This window comes from Olea europaea, chromosome 9, assembly GCF_002742605.1.
Source record: "Olea europaea var. sylvestris chromosome 9, O_europaea_v1, whole genome shotgun sequence".
Taxonomy (NCBI): domain Eukaryota; kingdom Viridiplantae; phylum Streptophyta; class Magnoliopsida; order Lamiales; family Oleaceae; genus Olea; species Olea europaea.
This window is the reverse complement of record NC_036245.1, coordinates 1,758,879-1,780,769: the sequence shown is the minus strand read 5'-3', so window position 1 is coordinate 1,780,769 and position 21,891 is coordinate 1,758,879. Positions and strand designations below refer to the sequence as shown.

General features: G+C 37.3%; 1 protein-coding gene across 1 annotated transcript in view; it reads left to right on the top strand.

Moving 5' to 3' along the window:
• Positions 1 to 21,891, top strand: part of LOC111399379 (sacsin) — a 60,587-nt gene that overhangs the window by 29,398 nt on the left and 9,298 nt on the right. The window contains exons 6-9 of the mRNA XM_023026651.1: positions 46 to 266; positions 17,027 to 17,298; positions 17,655 to 20,700; positions 20,776 to 20,908. Coding sequence (XP_022882419.1) covers positions 46 to 266; positions 17,027 to 17,298; positions 17,655 to 20,700; positions 20,776 to 20,908 — 3,672 coding nt within the window. The remainder of the gene's footprint in view (positions 1 to 45; positions 267 to 17,026; positions 17,299 to 17,654; positions 20,701 to 20,775; positions 20,909 to 21,891) is intronic.

Sequence of the window (21,891 nt, the reverse complement as noted above, 5' to 3'; positions counted from 1 at the left end):
ACTGTGAAAACAAGAATAGATCAATTTTCTCATTTTTGGTTACAGGTACTGATTTGACTGAGCGGTTCCGTGATCAGTTTATTCCAATGCTGATTGGTGAAAGTATGCCATGGTCGTCAGCTGATTCCACGATCATACGCATGCCTCTTTCTGCTGAATTCATGGAAGATGAAATCGAAACTGGTTTGAAGAAGTTGGTGATGATATTTAACAAATTCATGGAGAATGCTTCTAGAGCAATACTCTTTTTGAAGTCAATTTTGCAGGTAAATTGAGTTATTTGGGGTGTTAGGGGATGTAAGTTTAAAAAATGGGGATAATTCGTTAGCTTATTTGAGATATTAAATCCATAAAATTGAGCAGAAAAATTTGGCTTGAACAACGAAGCATTTTATTGAAGTTAATTAACCAAGTATGTGTTTAGATTCTATTCATGTGTGCCAAGGATTTCTAAGACAACTAATGGAATGTAAATAATCAAAATCATATTCAGTTCCGTCGTTCCTTTTAAATAGCTATATTTGTTTAATCAAACACCAACAAAACCTCAGTGGGTTTCTAGGTTCCACACTAGTGACGGTTGATGGAGGGTTCAATTCCTTGACTATATATATATATATTCAAACTCATGAAAATAAGAGGAAGGGGAGTACAAACCTAACCTTCTAAAAGCAAAAAGATGCAACATATGAAGGATAGAAATAAGAAGAGAACTACTACATTTTACACAAAAGGAGCAAGTTTGTAACAACCCAAATTTTCATAACCCTAAAGTGTTGTCAAAAACTCACTTTTCTTTATGCTAAATGCGGAACGATAAAAATAAATTTCTTTAAAAAAAACTGAAATATTCATAAATTTAAACAAAACATGAGAATCGTTTCAAAAAAAATATACACCTAACTAATTAAATAACACATTTTTGATGAAATTAAACTAATTAACAAATTGAAAGACGGAAAACTTATGCATTTCGTTTTTTGAATCCTCTTGGTAGTTCGTGCTACCATCTTGCCACAACTCCAATCGACTCGGACTAACTTGAAAATTATTGTAGAAGTGAGTATTAATAATATCCAGTCGGATGTGTAGTTTTCATGGACAATTATATAACAATAAAATAAGCATTTCATACCACTCTTCTCTTATGGAGTATATCAGTGACCAAGCGATACACCCATCTTAGGTTATTAAATTCTCATAGGATTTCATGTCTCTTTCTAAAGAAGCCGAAGGTCTAGCGGCAATTCATGCATATTTAATTGAATACATAAAGTATAAGAAAACAAACTACTTGCACATAAATATTTTACCTTGATATTTAAATGTTGGAAAAAATAAAATCTTGCACATAAAAATTCTGCTCTTATTTTTCTTTAGTTTTTCTCCTTTTTCTCTCTACCACAACTCTCTTTATTTTTCGTGGTAAAATAATGAGAATTCTTGCAATATTTATGGTTGAAATTCTCAATTGAGTTTGTTTGTAACTAGAATTGGAAAACTGTATAATACAAGTATTTTGGATAATAATTGGTTTCAAATAGTAGAGCTTGTAGTATACTTTACTATTGATTTCGTGGTACAATCATTCCATTGAAAATAGGACACGTGGCCAACTTGGACTTGGTTTCAAAAAGTGACATTTGAATTGGACTACACAATTGGTTTCATATTAAATAAAAATCACGTGGGCTTAGGAATTAGAAGAGGACAAGGATTTTACTTAACTAATATTGCAAATTCCCACCAACTCTATTGTTTTTTTATGACCATGGGTGTTCGGGTCAGCTCACGTACACCTCGACTAATTCCATGGGGCCCTGAAGTTTACAATCGGGTACTCACCTCAATGGCTCTGAGGAGACTCAAACTGGTGATCATTGGGGAGCAAACCCAATGTTTGACCACTGAGCTACCCCTCAGGGTTCTATTAACCTCTTATTCTTTTAATCGAACTTAACTTGATGTAGTTTAATTCAAAATAACTTTTTTAAGGTTAAGATTCCTAATTAATTACGAGCTACAAAAAGATTCCAATATCGATATGCTAAAACTAGCTTTATCAAAATTTAATTATTTGACCCAAAAAAATAATAATTTAAGACATATTTCACTTTAATCCTCCAATTTCAAAATATAAATATATAGTATACAGAACAAATAAATTTTATTCTATAAAATTTTCAAGGTGTTACAAAGTGAGAATCAAACTAACGATCCCAAATACCAGGAAGTCCATAACTATCTATTTGAACAAGAGCTCAAAGTTGTCGTGGTAGGCCAAAAAGGACCATACTCCTCACTGATCCCACCCCTAATGATGCAATGAGCGATCACAAATGAGTCCGCCTCTACCCAAATGTCTGGTAATCATCGAGCAGGTGAAATTCCATGAGGATAGTCCATAACTTAGCCTCTAGAATAAGGCAGTTTGCATAAGATGACGAGAAAGCCCTAATGAAATGTCCATCTCGATCTCGAATAATGCCCCTGCAAACTTGAAAGAGATGAGAAAATATATAATTGACTTTTCTGTATTAGCTCTTATGAATCATATGATTACAAGGGTTCTCTTTATAGGAGAAAATATATAACGACCCAAATTTTTACCTTTGAAATCATTATACATGAACCGTAAAATAATACTTTCTCGAATAATGGAAGAACATAATATTTTTTGAACACGAAAGGTTTAAAACAAATTTTAAAGAAAATACAATAAACGTTGTTAAAATCTTTAACTACTTAAATCATTATTCATTTTCAACCACGCAAGCACAATCCACCTCCGATTGTCTCGAACTCGCCTCTTTTAATTACCTATAAAATATTTAACATATACATGTGAGACATAAATCTTAGTAAATGAGTAATAACGAATTTTCATCTCATACTTAATTACGGAAAATCATAATATGCATATGGAGAAACGAGAATTAAAATTCGAACTTCGTGGCTACAATTCCCGTGCGTAGCGCTACTAAACTCCGGTCTTTTGAATTTACACACATAGGACTCTTATCATAATCATAACTAGAATCTCCGTATCATCATATGCATAACATAAATTTCCGTAATTTAAATAGTGAGAGAACAATTCGTACTACTACACTTACCTTTCACTTGAGAATTTAAAAATGATAGAAGTGATTGTTGGAGGGAGATCTTTGAGCCGCGTGCCGAGTTGTGTGATTGTGTAAGTGTATGACAAAATTTAATATGAAAAAAGCCAAGAGAAAGAGTAAAGATGTAGAGACAAAGTGATAGAGATAGAGAGGAAGAGTGTAAATAATTGGTGATGGATAGTCCAATGTTGAGTTTAACTCCTATTTATAGTGCAAGTTCTTGAACTATGTATAGAAAATTGAAAGGAAATAGCTAGATATTAGGCATGGTCAAAGCATAATTGGTGCATTGTCTTGAAAGTTGTCAAATCAATTCCTTTAATCATGTGATCAAATCAATTGACTTGGCTTGAATCTTGGTGTAAATAATGCATGTGGTCTAATCAATTATCTTAATTTATGTAGTCAAAGCAATTACTCTGCTTAAAATGTTGTGAATAATGCATGTGGTCAAATAAATCATCTCTAATCATGGCTAATTGACATATTTACACATAATTTCATTTAACTTCCAATTTAAATCTTCACTTGGGTCCTCAAACTATTGGCTAGTAATTAATAAGGCCATTTAACTAAGTCAATAATCAATGAGGTCATTAGACTTTAATAATGGCATACTTAAGTCTTAATTTTTAATCTAACAACTAGTAATAAAAATTCTGGATATCACAAAATACAATCAAGAAATCAGTGAAAAGATTACAATGGCTAGCTGGTCTAACTAATTTTGTATTTTAAAGGATTGACTAATTTTCTATTAACAGTAAATATTTACAGCTATCAAATCTCCTAATATTCGGTAATATCACTACCTAATATCTTCATTTTAACACACTCCCTCAAACTGGTTTGAAGATATCTTCCATAGCCAGCTTGCCAATCAGTATGTCATTGTTTTGTAGGAAGTCCTTTTGTCAGAACATGTGCAACTTGCTCGGTGGTAGGAATGTACGGCATACATATCAATCCATTTTCGATCTTTTCCTTGATGAAGTGTTTGTCTATCTCCACATGCTTTGTTCTATCATAAAGCACTGAATTGTGAGCGATTGAGATAGCAACTTTATTGTCAAAGTACACTTTCATAGGCAATGGATTGGAGGTCTTCAACTCTTCGAATAGTCTTTTAATCACAACACTTCACAAATTCCATTAGCAATCGATCTAAACTCGGCCAGGTGGCACGATTGCTTACAACAAACGTGCAGTAGCCAGAAGTTGATCGCCCATCAAGAGTGCTTCTAGCCCAGTCCGGATCCGTATAGGCTTCAACTTGTAAATGACCATGATTTTTGAATAGTAGACCTCTTCCAGGGTTCCCTTTAGGTGTTTGAGAATTCTCTAGTCTGCATCAAAGTGTTCTTGTCCAGGTGCATGCATGAATTCGCTAACCATGCTAACAACAAATGTTATATCTGGATGTGTATGTGACGAGTATATTAGTCTTCCAAATAGTGTTTGATATTGCTCTCTATCCTGTACTCCTTGAGCTTTAGAAGGCTGAAGCTTAAAGTTCGGCTCAATGGTTTTTTCAGCTGGTTTACATCCTAGCAAACTTGTCTCATCAAGTAAAACAAAAACATATTATGCTGATTCAAAAATATACCTTCTTTGGGTCTAGCAAACTCCATCCCAAGAAAGTATTTTAATGTACCCAAATCCTTGATTTCGAAGTTAGTTGCAAGTCTTCTTTTTAATCTCTCCAATTCTTCACTGTCATTACCTGTCAAGACAATATCATCCACATAGACAGTTAATATTGTAACCTTGCCTTCTTTACCATGTTTGTAGAACAAAGTATGATCAGCTTGGCTTTGATGGTAGCCACAACTCTTCATAGCTCTCCCAAATCTCTCAAACCAAGCTCTAGGGGATTGTTTGAGATCGTTTAAGGATTTTTCAGCCTACAGACTTTGTTTGGTCCCAATTGTTCCTCAAACCCAGGTGGTAGATGGTCGATTGATTATCCGCAAGTCAATGGGATCGTGAATAAGTAATAAAGTGGTGTGTAGAGTGTCGATTCCACGATGACTGTATTTGATTGAGTTAAAGCTAATAATTCCTTTAATCGAATAGCAAAGTCGAGTTGTAACTAACACTTAAATTTATCAACTAAATAGACAGCAAAGTAAAAGTTTATCAAATTCGCGAGAAGTATTGCTAAGATTTGGAATCCCCCTTGCTACTCAATTTTTAGTTCAACAATTTAAATTGACAATTTGAAATCATGTTGTTTGGTTAATGTTCCTATTTTATTTAAAAGCTTCTCTCGATAGCCTTTAAATCTAATCCTGCACGTGATTTTCCTATATTTCTATGAAAAATACAAACGTGCAAGAAAACGTTAAACGAGTTAAAACATCCATAAGAACCATATGAAGCATACATGTATATCTCTATCATCTATCGAACCTCACAATATTTATTACTATGTGCTAACAATCTATTGTCTCTCTCAATAACAACATAACCCACAAACAATTCAACTAGTGGCCAATTAATTGAAAAGCAAACGAAACAATAATAAATATTCAAACAATTAAACAAATTATCGTCAATTTAATTATTCAAACTAACAACTTCATAACAGGGGTTCATCACATCCTAGCAATAAAAAATTTAGCCAAGCATATTGTCGAAATCAAACATAGAAAAGATAAAAGACATCACCAAAAATCGACGAAACGTGATTAATTCCAGCTCAATTGTTGATAAATAATCGAACAAGGATTGGGCATTAATTCCCAAAACTGCTGCCCACTTTTGTGTCTCAATTCAATTGCTGGCCACCTTTTACATGTATACCAGCCACTTTTTGCATGAATATATATATATATATATTATTTCCAACAGCAACCTTCTCGTGTGGACTTCTCTCCCTTTTTTTTGTTGACAGAATGTACAAAATTAGTCCCAAAGCTGCCGTCTTCTTGTGCCCAGAAGCTGCCTTATTTTTGTGCCAAAAGATGACTCCAGTTTTCTTGTGTGTACGTGTATTTTCTCGGCACTAAGCAACCTCTTCTCTCCAATTTCTGCATGTATAATCTCCCTCGACTTTTCTCCAGAGGCTACCAACTTGTATCCCCGAAAATCGGATGCCTTTTTCTGTGTTTTTCTCCCCGCCAACTGCCGCCTATGCGTGTTTCTTTTTTTAAATTTTAGCCACCAGCAGCCTCCTTTTCTATGCGTCTGTGAATTCTTGGCTACCCTAATATGTGTGCATGTATTTATGTGTGTGTGTGTGTGTGTGTGTGATTGAGCCCTCCAATTCTCTTCAATTTAAGGACTGCCCCGTTGCTTTCTTTTTCTCAAAGAGTCCAAGCCACTTTTAATTAAACCAGCAGTAGTCCATTACAAATTAAAGTTGAGGCCCATTATGGTGGTATTTGTTTTCAAGTCCTCAATTTTCATTCAATGGCCAATTTGTTCTTCACCCTTCTCCATTTGCTCCGAACGAGTTCGTCACTAAAAACAAAATAAAATTAACCCAAGTTAAATAGAAATTAATAAATTGACAACATAAAAGTTTAATAATACGGCTTAAATAATTGCACAAATTGCACTTATTAGTAGACTCATAAAGACTTCCTCAAGATCTCCATTTAAAAAGGCATTTTTTACATCTAATTGGTGGAATGGCCAGTCGAAGTTTACCGTCAAAGGTAACAAGATTCTAATCATTCCCATACATCCGCGTGAACCCTTTTGCTATTAGTCTTGCCTTGTACATTTCTATGCTACCATCAGCTTTACATTTCACAGTAAAGACCTACTTGTAGCCTACTGGTCTTTTGTCCTTAAGAAAATCAACTATCCGCTGGGCACCACTTTTTCTAAGGGCATTCATTTCTTCCATCAGTGTTAATTTCCAGTTCGGATCATTAAAAGCTTCCTTAATATTTCTCGAGACAAACAAGTGTGAGATTTTTGAAGTAAAAGCCCTATAAGTAGGAGAAAGTTTTTCATAAGTAAGGTATTTGGAAACGGGATATTTGTTACAAGTTCGGGTTCCTTTCCTAAAAGCTATAGGAATATCTAGGTTAAATGGTTCTTGGCTAGGAGAAGTAACAGGAATTTAAGCTGATTTAGGAACAAAACTACTTGTGATATCTGGAGGTCCAGTTCCCGAAGGTCAAGATTGATCATTCCAAAGAGGAAAAGAGGTCTTCTCCGAGTATAAACCAGAGGCTCAAAATTGGGTTTTTTTGACCCAATTGTAGTGATTCTCCCTCTGAAACTTTCAGATACAGAAATTCTTGGCACTATGAGACTACAATTCTTATCACTGTTTTCATTGGTTTTATCACATTGTTCCTAACTTTGAACTTCGGGAATAACAGTAAGATTATGAGGTGAAGTATTCAAAATCATATTTGGTAAAGGTGTAGGAGATAAATCCCAAAAATTTCATTCCACTACCTCATTCTTCTCCCGAAGAGAATTTTTGTTAAAAGTAGGATTCATTTTCAAAGAAAGAGACGTCCATACTCGTATAAACTTTTCTTGTTTGGGGATTATAGCACTTATATCCCTTTTTATTAGAAGCATACCTATTGTGTATGTGGCTCATATAAAGTGGAACACAGGTTTCTTGGATCAAATAGGCTGATGTCGGAGCGGAGCGGCGGTGTGCCTACGTCCACGAGAGCGAAGCGGAGATAATTTTATTCAGTATGAAAAATAGGATTACAACATTATTATTTATACTAAGCCTAATCCAAGCCCATTCAACTGTTATTTGAGCAAGGTTCAGATGGCGAGTTCTGCAATTACAAAATTCGATGTGATGAAGTTTGATGGATCTGGGAATTTCGGATTATGGCAGCGAAGGGTGAAAGATTTGTTGGCGTAGCAAGGGATGGTGAAGGCACTAACTGGAAAAGATGGTACGTTAGATGCCGATTGGGAAGAGCTTGAGGCGTGAACAATTGGTACAATTAGGCTTTGTTTGGTGGACGAGATCATGTATCACGTTATGGACGTTGAGTCTTCGATGGAGGTTTGGGAGAAATATAAGTCGTTATATATCGAAATCTCTCACGAACAAGTTGCATCTGAAGCAGTAACTGTATGGGCTCAAAATGTTAGAGGGTACGGATTTGATTCAACATACCAATGTGGTCAATCAAATTATCTGCGATTTATTGCGACTTGAAATCATGTTTGATGATGAAGACAAGGCAATGATATTGTTGTGCTCTCTTCCTCCTTTGTACGACCACCTGGTGACCACGTTGACATGGGTTAAAGAGACTCGAATTGGAGGAAGTCACATTAGCCTCGTTGGCCTACAACCAGTGGGAATTGTGTACTGGCGAAAGTTCACAGGGAGAAGGGCTGATCGTAAAGGGCTACTTGGATTGTGGGAGAAGGAAGGACGGGGGTGGTTTTTACAAAAGGAACACGAGATCAAAATCTAGGAATCAGAATAGGAAAAACGTCAAGTGCTACAAATGCCATCAGATAAGCCACTTTAAGAAAGACTGTCCGAATAAGAAGCAAGGTGATGAAAGGAAAGGTGATGGGTCCTCAAACTCAGTTAGTGTTGCAAAAGGAGACTTGAATTTAGGAGATGGAGACATGCTATCAGTCTCTGCAAGTAGTTTTGAAAAATTAATTGACTGTTGGGTACTTGATTCAGCCTGTTCATATCACGTGTCCTCACCGGGATTGGTTTGATTCATATCGCTTGGGAAATTTTGGATCTATTCCGATGGGTAATAATGCATTATGTTAGGTCATCGGAATGGGGTTCAAAAAATTTAAAATGTTCGATGGTGTGGTAAGGACCTTGGAAGATGTTAGGCATGTACCAGAGTTGAGAAATAATCTAACATCTTTAGGCACTTTAGACACAAATGGTTATTCTTATAAGTTAAGAGCGTGGGGCCCTGACAGTGAAGAAAAGGGCTATGATTGTGATAAAGGGTTAGAATTGGTAGGAAATGTCTACAAACTGCTCGAGAATACAGTTGTAGGTGGAGTTGCTATGACAGAATTTAAGTCAGATGACACTCTTCTATGGTACATGCGACTGGAGCATATAGGAGAACGTCGCATGGTTGAGTTTCATAAGAGGAAATTGTTAAAGGGGTAAAATCATGCAAGCTGGATTTTTGTAAGTTCTGTGCACTTGGAAAACAGTCTAGAGTACAGTTTAAGATGGGAAAGCACAAGACACAGGGCATTCTGGATTACGTGCACTCTGATGTTTGGAGACTAGTGAGGGAGTTGTTCAAAGGTGTATCTTAGTATTTTATTACTTTGATCGATGACTTTTCTAGAAAAGTTTGGGTATATTTCATGAAGCACAAGTCTGAAATCTGTCAAGTTTAGATTGTGGAAAGCAGAAGTAGAGAACCAGATAGGCAGAAAAATTAAGTATCCGAGGACAGACAACGGCACAGAACACACAGATTCACAGTTTTTGAAATTTTGTGAGGAGCATGGTATTAACGGCGCTATATAGTTCGCAAGACACTTTAGCTGAATGGTGCAGTGGAGAGGATGAACACAACAATTGCAGAACGGGCAACATGTTTGAGACTGAATGCATGTTATGTCATAAACAGATCACCACGAGCAACACTAGATGGGAAAGTTGCAAAGAAAGTTTGGATAGGTAATGAAGTTGATTATTCTGAATTGAGAGTATTCTGGTGTCTAGCTTATGTGCATGTATTTAGTGATTAGAGATCCAAACTTGATCCGAAATCAAGAAAGTGCATTTTTCTAGGTTATGTGAAAGGTGTAAAAGGCTACAAGTTTTAGGATCCAGAGGCAAGGAAGATGGTGATAAGTAGGGATGTAGTCTTTGATGAAGTATTCATGCTTAAAGCTTCTCCAGATAAAGAGAAGCTTAGTTCGGACGAGGGTTGCAGCAAGAGCTAAGTGATTCAGGTAGAGCTAGATAATGTTGACATGGAGATTAATGCTCAGGGAACGGATAGTTCTGTGTTAGAGGTGGAGCAGTATCACAGTATTGCCATAGGTAGACCATGCGCAATATCAGGCCACCAATGAGGTATGGATTTGAGGATTTTGTTTCTTATGCACTCATTACTAGCAATAGCGAACCTATAACTTTTTTGGATGCCATTGGTAGTCAGGAGAAAGGTAAATGGATAGAGGCTATGACGGAGGAAATTGAGTCACTGCATAAAAATGATACTTGGGATTTGGTGGAGCTTATAGAGGGGAAGAAACCGATATGGTGTAAATGGGTGTACAGAAAGAAAAAAGCAATGTTAGAAAATGAAGAAGGAAGATACAAGGCTCGATTAATAGCAAAGGGATACTCACCGAGGAAGGGAGTAGACTATGATGAAATTTTCTCTCCGATCGTGAGACACTTTTATCAGGATTGTTTTGGCAATGGTGGCTAGTTTTGATATGGAGTTAGAGCAGCTGGATGTAAAGACGGCTTTCCTTCATGGTCATTTGGAGGAGTAGATTTTCATGGAGCAGCCAGAGGGGTTCTTGAAATCAAGAATAGAGAATCTTGTGTGTAAATTGAAGAAGTCTTTATACGGGTTTAAGCAGTCTCCTCGACAATGGCACAAGAAATTCGACTCTCATATGATTCAGATTGGCTATAGTCGTCGTGAGTATGATTGTTTTGTTTACTACAGAGTTCTTGAGGATTATTCAAATTTTTTCTTGATGTTGTATGGGGGCAACATGCTAATTGCTGCTAAGAACATGAATAAATTAGACGGATTGAAATCTTTGTTGAGCAGTAAATTTGATATGAAAGACTTGGAACAGACTAAGAAAATTCTTGGCATGGAAATCAACAAAGATAGGAAGGCCAGAAAATTATGGGTGTCTCAGAAAAATTATTTGAAGAGTGTTGGAGAGGTTTAGCATGTTCGATGCAAAACCAGTTGCCACACCATTGGCAAATCACTCCAGATTGTCTAATAACAGTGCCCAAAGAATGAAGAAGAAATTGCAGAGATGTCAAAGATGCCTTATGCTAGCGCAGTTGGATGTTTGATGTATGCAATGGTGTATACCAGATCTGCAGTCAATGTGGTTAGCAAGTATATGACTAATCCCAGTAGAGAGCATTGGAGAGCTGCAAAGTGGATTTTCAGGTACTTGAGAGGCACACTATAGTGTGGGATCATATTTGAGAGAGAACATGATGTTTCAATTCAGGGATACGTAGATGTAGATTATGCAGGGACCTGGATGACAGAAGGTCCAGGTTATATTTTCACACTTGCAGGTGGGCCTATATGTTGGAGATCAATGGTATAGCCACTTATGGCGTTATCTACAACCAGAGGAGAGTACATGGCGGCAACTGAGGCAGCCAAAGAATTATTGTGATTGAGAGTGCTTGTTAGGAAACTTGGGATCAAGCAAAATGGAATGAAGCTGTACTGTGATAGTTAGAGCGTCATTTTCTTAGCGAAATATTAGATCTATCAGGCAAGAAACAAACACATTGATGTGAGATTTCACAAGATAAGGAGTTGGTTACTTCAGGAGAGCTGTTGTTAGAGAAGGTGCCTACTTCAGAGAATGTAGCAGACATGATTACAAAACCAATCACAATGGACAGGTTTCAGCATTGCTTGAACTTGATTAACATCTTTAGGTGTTAGAGAGGATGTGTCCCAATCAATTGGTTCTAGACGGTGTGGTTCCCCATGTTATGTTTTTTATGTTTTCTCGCAAGGGGTGAATATTCGCTAAGGTGGAAATTGTTGTGTATGTAGTTCATATAGAGTGGAGCACAAGTTTCTTGGATCAAATAGGCCGATACTGGAGCGGAGTGGAGTGAGGGGAGCGTAGCGGAGTGAAGCGACGGCATTGGCCTTGCGAGGGTTTAATTCATTGTCTGGTTGCTAGGGACGCTGAATGGGTTGGGAGTGCGGGGGCAATGCCTCCGCGGTATGGTATAGGGGATTTTCTTGTACGGGCCTTAAAGTCTTGAATGGGCTTGAGCTAGGATTAGTATAAATAATAATGTTGTAACCCTATTCTTTATATTGAATAAAATCATCTCTGCTTTGCTCTCGTGGACGTGCCATACCGTCGGACCACGTAAATACTTGTGTTGATTTCTCTCTTTCACCTTTTTATTATTGTGCATAAAATCTAACAATACCCTATAAAAATACATTTTACAGTCCTAGGATCAAGTTTGGAACAAGTATTACTGGTATACGGAAAAACAATGCGGCCAAAAATCTTTAAAGGTAAATCCGATTGCATCCCAGATAAAGGAATTTTTTTTTCTTTTTTGGGGGAACATTCTAATGGCGTGCTATATTTTATAATACGTGTTGGCATTCTATTAATTAAATAAGTGGAACAGCGTCCCCAAAGATAATTTGAAACATTCATTGAAAACATTATAACTCTAAATACTCTGTTCCATTATGGGAGCAAAGAATGCTAATTTTTGTTTGAAACTGAACTTCAACAATCATGTAAAATTCTTTGAAAAGTTTTTCAACCTTGGACTTTTCATTCATCATATAAACTCTACACAAACGTGTATGATCATTTATAAAGCTAATAACAAACCATTGTTTTCTAGAAAGAGTAGTGACTCTTGAGGGTCCCCAAACATCACTATGTATTAAATAAAATGGTTTTGAAGAAAGATAAGGTTTTGGTAGATAAGTAGTACGATGGCTTTTAGATAGCAACAACTTTCACAATAGAATGTTGAACAATCCAAACCCTTAAATAAAGTAGGAAACAAGTGTTTAAGATATGGACAGCTAGGATGTCCTAGTCTCAAGTGCCAAATTATTATTTGTTCATAAACAGAATTAGACCTAACACTACCAAGGCACTGAGCCTTTTTATTACTGGAGAAGCTACCATCGAAGTAGTAAGTCCATCTATCATCTTAGCACATCCAATCTTCTTCCCCGAGTTGCAGTCCTGAAATTCACAGTAAGAATCACAGAAAATTACGCGCCAATTAGATTCTTTGGTTAGTTTGCTCATGGATAAAAGATTACTAGCCAGTTTAGGGACATGGAGGACAGATTTAGTATCTATATTTTTTGGTAATTTTATCAAACCTTTTCCTGCAATATGTGAGAAACTACCATCTGCAATTCTAATTTTTCCAAAGCCAGAACATGTTGATTAAGTGTGAAAAAGATTGGAAAAACTGGTCACATGATCAGAGGCTCCAGAATCAATGATCCATGGAGCAGAAGTTGAATAGCAAGAATGGACATTAAATGCACTACCTGTTTGTGCAAGAGTAACACTAGGAATACCTGACGAGGAATTAGATTTTAGTAGATTCAGAAGGTGATCCATCTACTCCTTGCTCAAGGGACTTGTCTCAGCTTCATTAATAGTGGGTATTGTACGGCTATTTTTGTCACCAAGCTTGATGCCTTTCCAGTTTGCTGGTTTTCCATGGATTTTCTGGCAGGATTCTCGAGTGTGGCGCGGTTTGTTGCAGTAATCGCACCAGACCCTTTGCTTCTCTTCAGGTTTTCTCTGAAAATTGGCTGCTTTATTAGCGGTAGCCTCAACAATAACAAGGGCAAACTCTCAACAGGTCCGCTAGTAGTCTTCTTCCCCAACATTACATGTCTGCAACTCTCTTCTCTTCGAACCTCAGCAAACAACACAGCAATTGGAGGAATTGGGGTCCTGCGAATGATCCGTCTCGTACTTCATCAGATTCCACATTTAGTCCAGCAAGGAATTTATAAATACGATGAGCCTACATGGTCTTTTTGTTATGATTAGCGTCTTCAGTGGATTTCCATTCATAATCATTGAACAGATCCACATCCTGCCAAAGGTGCTTCAATGAATTGAAATACTTGGTGACCGAGTCTTCCACCAGCCAAATCTCACCAAGTTTTACAGTCAATTCATGATCCTGATATTGATTTCCCAAATCAGAGTACATCTTATTCACATTGTCCCAGAGTTCTTTGGCTGTAGAGTAGCACATATAGTTGAAGCTAATATCTTCGTCCATAGAGTTCACGAGCCAAGTCATTACCATTGAATTTTCTGCATCCCAGGTCGCATAAGTTGCGTCCTCTGGTGCTGGTGCTGGCTTGTCTCCCTTTAGGCACCCAATCTTTCCTTGCCCTCAGATGTACATCTGAACGGACAGAGACCATCTCAAATAATTATCACCATTAAGGCAAATAATGGTGATCTGGACAGAGTGAGAATCAGTATTGGGGGCTTGGATTTTGAGAGATGGAGTTGACTCAGGTGAAATGTTAGACATGGCTGAAGAATAAAAAAATCTGCAGAAAAGAAATTGATTTTTAGGGTAGCTCTGAATGCAAACTTGGAAGAGATGAGAAAATATAGAATTAACTTTTCTGTATTAGCTCTTATGAATCATAGGATTACAGGGGTTCTCTTTATAGGAGAAAATACAAGCAAGAAATCAGGGAAAAGATAACAATGGCTAGCGGGCTTAACTAATTTCCTATTTTACAGGATTGACTAATATTCTATTAACAGCAAATACTTATAGCTATCAAATCTCTTAATGTTCGGTAATATCACTACCTAATCTTTCATTTCAACATCCCTTACCACTGGCTCTTAATGTTCGGTAATATCACTACCTAATCTTTCATTTCAACATCCCTTACCACTGGCAAATCCATATTTGATGCATCATAGGTGTTGATCTTATAAGATTCTACTAGTGGAGTACGACAAAAAACCCAATGTATATGTTGATGGAGGAAGAGTCAACACAACACCAAAAATGAGGCAATGGCCAAATCTCCACGCCAATGAATAGGCTGGAATAAGTGATCCATACGAAAAGAGAAATCATGCGATAGAGACTCTGAATGATCCGTCTAGGCTCCATGTGTATCTCATTGTGCTTCGTATCATTCTTCTCAATCCATGAAAACCAAAATATCAGTCGAGTAGAGGAACTCTAGTGTGAGTGTGTCCCTTACAAACATATTGACTTGAATGCTTCCATCTTTGGAACCAGGGTCTCCAAATATATCTTCAAAATGATGCCATACTTGATCAGAAATGATGTTACCAGTGAAAATGTATGAAATAGTCTCGATTTTTGAACAACACTGAAAATGGTAGGTCATAGACAGTCAACCCTTCTCTGAATGACCACATCGATTGGTATCCAATCTTCCCATAGTCTCCACCCAAAAAAATAATAATAATAATAAATAAATAAAAAATAAAAATTGGTAGGTATAATGGAACTTCACATCAACCGATATGAATCCTGAGGTTGTTGGCTAGAGCGGACTAACTGCCAAGCTGATTTGGTAGCGAAACTACCATCCAATATATCTCTCCAGATTATTTGATCTGGGGCATTTGCCTATGTATCTTCCTAATCTAGTGGACCATAGATTATGGAAGTACTGATAGCATTATTTCTATCTCCTTTCCTACACGCACACAACTAAATTGTTTTGGATGCAAATCCAACTTTGTAAATGTGAGATTCCTTGAATCAAGACACAAAATATTCGTACTCAATTTCTATGAGTATGTTTTAGAAAGACTAAATTCTTGCATATTTCCAATGTATACGGACATATTCACGTGCACACCCGATAGGGTGAGGTACAAATTAGGGCAGGAGATGGTGATTGCAATAGGTGGAGGTCGGGACGGAATGGCATGTTTTGAGTCGGCACTTTCTTTAAATCTTTATTGGGATCTGAGAAAAGCTCTTTCCCTTGGAAGGCTGTGTGAAAGAGTAAACAGCCACCAAGGGTGGCATTTTTACTGTGGACAGTGGTCAGAGGACAGGTGCTAACGGTGGAAAACCTACGAAGAAGGGGTTTTTATGTTACAAAGTGGTGCTATATGTGTAGGAGGGGTGGGGAGAGACTGATCACTTGTTCCTCCATTGTGATGTTGCTAGTTTACTGTGGAATGAGATTTTCGCATCGCAACACATGGATTGGGCAATCCAAATGCGTATGGAAGACGTGTTGAATGCATGGAGGAGAAAATTTCGAGAGCATGGGAGCTTATTCCGAGCTGCATAGTATGTTGTGTGTGGAGAGAAAAAACAGCCGTTGTTTTGACGATCAAACACGAACAATAGAGCAACTTAGAGAATTGTTTTATTTTATATTGTATACTTGGTTTAATGTGGCGGCTATTAGGCATATAGATGGGCTGCCCAATTTTATGTCTTTTCTTTCGGATTTGTATTGATAATACATTTCTTGTGTATTCTGGTTTGATTAATAAAATTTTCGATTACGTTTAAAAAAAAATAAAAAAAAATCATGGAATAATATGTACTTGTAGTCCATGTGTCGCCTTGCCTTCTTTAGTTCATGTATTTTCGATTATTTTGATTGTAGAAGTGTCGATGATAAAGTTTTCTTTTTGCTTCTCATATTCTCCTAGTGACTAGATATGCATCACTGGAACTATAAAAAGGGAGAAAGCACTTCCTAACAGAGCAGTCTAATTCTTGTATTCGGCGGTAGGACTGAAGCTTCTCGGTGCTTAGGGAATTCCTAAGCTCTCTTTGTTCATCTAATCTTGATTTGCTCTAAACATACAATAGTCTTAATTGGCTTATTCGATGCTCACTGCCTGAATTTAGGAGTTAACCCGATCGAGATCAGATGATGCAAGGATCGGATTTGAGAAACTTTCTGGCAATTCGCCTCTTTCGGGATCTTATATCACTCTGGAGATACTGTTTAATTGGTGGACAATGGTTGTCAGAACTGGTTTATCAATTCTGTAGCTAAAAGGAGCATTTACTATACTGTTTAACCTTTGCATTTTTTGTGGTTGTAGTTTTTGTATTTGGGAATAAAGGATCAAAGATGAATATATTCTTTTTTAGCTTCAAGAGGTTTCTTGTGGTAGTCTAGTGTGAATATCACATTGAGCGCTAATTAATATACACTTTTCAGGTATCTTTGTCAACATGGGAGCATGGAAGCCCACAATCATCCCTAGAATTTTCAATTAATATTGATCCTTCTCTTGCCATCGTCAGAAATCCTTACTCGGAAAAAAAGTGGAAAAAATTTCAACTATCAAGCTTGTTTAGCAGTTCGAGTGCGGCAATCAAGATGCAAGTCTTAGATTTGAACTTGTATCAGGGAGGAGCTAGATTTGTTGACCGATGGATTATTGTGCTTAGCATGGGTTCTGGGCAAACAAGAAACATGGCACTTGATAGGTATGTCAGGAAACTGAACAAAACAAATGTTTCCTAATTACCATAATGTGGTGCTGGAACCGGTCTTTAAGTCCATATATTCCTGGTTTCTCATACACTTACTGAAAATTATTAATTGGCTACCTAAAAAGGCTTTTATTCTTTTGTTTGTCTAACATGGCGAATGTGTATACATTATATATGATATTTGGAACCTGTGGAAGGTAGCTTGACAGTGATTGATATGTGCAAGTAATACCCTCTGAATTTGTATAAGTGCAACTAGCACAACCTATGTGCATTCAAGTGACCTCGTGTAATGCATAAATCAGGCAAAAGATATATTTGTTCGATTAATTCTTTTTTCATCTATGCAGTCGGTACCTGGCATACAAGCTGACTCCTGTTGCTGGAGTTGCAGCACAGATATCGCATAATGGCCACCCCACCACGACCCATCTATCAAGCTCCATCATGTCTCCTCTTCCTCTATCAAGCTGTATAAACATTCCCATAACTGTGCTGGGGTATTTCCTTGTACGTCATAATCGAGGTCGTTTCCTTTTCAAGTTTCAAGACTCTGAAACTGCATTGGAGGTACAGTCTGATGCTGCAAGTCGCTTAATTGAGGCTTGGAACAGAGAGCTGATGTCCTGTGTTTGTGATTCCTATATTAAATTGATATTGGAGATGCAGAAGTTAAGGAAAGAACCACTGACTTCTGTTTTCGAACCGAATTTAGGTCGTTCTATAAGTGAAATGTTGATGGCTTATGGAAGTGAAATATATTCTTTTTGGCCCAGGTCAAGTGGGAACTCAGTGCTTAAGCAACCTGTAAATGTCAAGGATTCAATTTCTATGAAGCCTCCTAAAGCAGACTGGCAGTGTCTTATTGAACAAGTTATTAGGCCATTTTATGCTCGCCTGATTGATCTTCCAGTTTGGCAACTTTATTCTGGGAATCTAGTCAAGGCAACGGAGGGTATGTTTCTTTCACAACCTGGAAGCGGGGTAGGTGAAGGCTTGCTACCGGCAACTGTTTGTGCCTTTGTTAAAGAGCATTATCCTGTTTTCTCAGTGCCGTGGGAATTGGTGACAGAAATTCAGGCAGTGGGGGTCACAGTCCGAGAAATCAAGCCTAAGATGGTCCGAGACCTACTTCGGGTTTCTTCAATGTCTATTGTTCTTCGGTCAGTTGATACTTATGTGGACGTTCTTGAGTACTGTTTATCTGATCTTCAGCTCCTGGAAAAATCTGGATCCAGAGGACTCCATACTACAGGGGACCGGAGCAGCCCAGATTTTAGTACTGCAAGCAAACCAGAGGAAAGTTTTCCCTTTGCTGTATCAACTCCAAATTCAGGTAGGCTTGGGATATCTACCCCAAGATCAACTAATTCCGGAGGAGACGCAATTGAAATGGTGACAAGCTTGGGGAAAGCTATATTTGATTTTGGTCGTGGAGTTGTTGAAGATATAGGCAGGCCAGGAGGCTCTTCCTCTCAGAGGTACCCTATGACAGGTAGTACTAGCAATGGCTTGGGTACAATTGAGGACAGGAGGCTTCTCTCTATGGCTTCCGAGATCAAAGGCTTACCCTGTCCGACTGCAACAAGTTGTCTCATAAAACTGGGGTTTAATGACGTTTGGATTGGAAACAACGAGCAACAAACTCTAATGATTTCTTTAGCTGGCAAGTTCATCCACACTAAAGTGATGGAGAGACCAGTCTTAGTAAATATTTTTTCTAACAGCTCTCTGCAGTCATTCTTGAAGTTCCAATCTTTCTCTTTTAGCTTGCTGGCTAACAATATGGGGCTTTTATTTAATGAAAATTGGGTGAATCATGTAATTGATTCGAATAATGCTCCCTGGTTTTCATGGGAGAAAATTGCAAGTCCTGGCAGTGAATGGCCGTCTCCTGAATGGATTAGACTTTTCTGGAAAATCTTCAGTGACTCATCAGAAGATATCTCTATGTTCTCTGATTGGCCTCTTATTCCTGCTTTTCTTGGTCGCCCGATCCTATGTCGCGTAAGAGATCGTCATCTTGTCTTTGTACCACCCCCTTTTAGCAATTTGAGTTCTTCCATTGCTCCTTCTGAAGAGGGTACTTTTGAGTCTAACCAATCAGAATTTTCTTCTGAATCTGATGTGGTTCAGTCATATTTGTTGTCCTTTAGGTTCATAGAAGAAAGATACCCTTGGTTATTGTCATTGCTTAACCAGTGCAATATACCTATCTATGATACTACTTTCATGGATTGTGCTGCTCCATCTAAGTGTTTACCAACAGCAGACTTGTCATTGGGGCGAATTATAGCATCCAAGCTTGTTGCAGTCAAACAAGCAGGGAATTTTCCTGAACTTAATTCCTTTTTACCTTCAGACTGTGATGAGCTTTTCAATTTGTTTGCTTTTGATTTCTCTTCCTGTGGTTCCGAGTATGGAGAACAAGAACTTGACGTACTACGTGATCTTCCCATTTATCGAACTGCCTGTGGTACATATACCCGGTTGCAAAGCCAGGATCTGTGCTTTATCTCTTCAAACACATTCCTCAAGCCATTTGATGATCGGTGTCTTTCTTACAGTGCTGATTCTACTGAAAGTTCTTTACTTCGAGCACTTGGTATCCCTGAGTGTGCTGATCAGCAGATTCTTGTAAAATTTGGATTGCCTGGGTTTGAAGGAAAACCCCAGCCTGAACAGGAGGATATCTTGATATACCTTTATGCAAATTGGCAAGAACTCCAACAAGATTCATCAATAATTGAAGCGCTTAAAGAGACTAATTTTGTGAAAACTGCTGAAGAACAATTGGCAGACATGTGTAAGCCCAAAGATCTGTTTGACCCAGGTGATGCATTATTAACATCTGTATTCTCTGGAGTAAGGAAGAAGTTTCCTGGAGAGAGATTTATTTCAGATGAATGGCTTCGAATTTTGAGGAAAGTGGGTCTTCGAACTTCTGCAGAAGCTGATGTTGTGCTTGAATGTGCCAAGAGAGTAGAGTATCTTGGAGGTGAATGTAATAAGCCCATGGGAGATCTTGATGATCTTGAGACTGATATAATAAATATGCCAAATGAGGTTTCTTTTGAAGTGTGGCTATTGGCTGAAAATCTGGTCAAAGCAATTTTTTCTAATTTTGCTGTACTTTATAGCAACAACTTCTGCAATCTCCTCGGCAAAATTGCTTGTATACCTGCTGAAAAAGGCTTCCCGAGTTTAGGTGGCAAAAGAAGCGGGAAAAGAATGCTGTGTTCATACAGTGAAGCTATTGTCTCAAAAGATTGGCCGCTTGCTTGGAGTTGTGCGCCGATTCTTTCGAGGCAGAGTGTTGTACCACCAGATTATGCTTGGGGACCACTACATTTAAGGAGTCCTCCAGCCTTTTCAACTGTACTGAAGCACCTCCAGGTAAGGTATCATCTTATGATGTCAATTTGAAGGTTATAGTTTTTCTCTGTGACATGTATCAAACGTAATGCACAGGTATTAGGGAGAAATGGTGGTGAAGACACCCTTGCTCACTGGCCAACTGCATCAGGTCTCATGACAATTGACCAAGCCTCTCTTGAGGTATTGAAATATCTTGACAAGGTCTGGGCTTCCCTTTCTTCTGCAGGTATAACTTTTTTTAATACCATTTTAATGTTAAAGGTTGTGCTAGTTGCATGGCCAAGACATTAGTTACTGAATGACCTTCTTGTGTTTACCTGACAAGAGTAAAGGTTTCTTTGTGTTTTTCCCTTTGTTTACATACAAATTTAGCATATTATGTTTAAGATTTTACCTCAGTTCTTAGACTTTCCTTCGATTATTCATTGGTAAACTTTTGACTTCTTAGTTTCTTTGTACATTTCTTTTTGATTATTGGGATTTAGTCATTTTTTTCATTTGCATATTTTAAGTTAGTTATGACTTAAAAAGAGCGAATTTTCCATTTTTTGGAAAAATATTTTATTGTGTTGACATATATGTTTTCTAGCCGATTTTTTTAAAAGAATAATAGTTACTGGTTTCTGGAAGTCGAGGGATAGTCACTGCATCTCGAGACAAAAGGAAATTACTTGAGCAAAAACCAAAATTGATACATGCAATGGACAATTTTTTTTTTTAGGCTGACTAATATTATGTGTGGTCTCAATGTAGACTATTAAAATTAGCCCCCGTTTGGCTCCATTCTTTTCAAAAATGCATTTTTCCATAACTCATTTTCAGCCACAAATTCTTCAATGAAATAATGCTATACGTAAAATCAAAATTTTTCCTTATTTTTTAACATATTTGCCAAAAAATCACTATTCTAGAATATATTCTCTCCCAAAATCTCATTTTAATGGATTCTAAACAAGCAGTGGTGGACGCAGACATTTTGAGTTAGGGGGCACAATCAAACCCTGTGCAGATCGAATACTTTGTTCTTGATTTTTGAATGATTCATACTTGATCCGAGAAAACTCATATTTACGTTTAAAAAACATTCATTCATTAATTTTTGCTCATCATTTTCATCAATTTGATTTCGAATGGTCATTTTATTAATATTTTGCCACTAAAAAAAAATTCATATTTATATTTAAAAAATTTATAATGTATTTGATACAA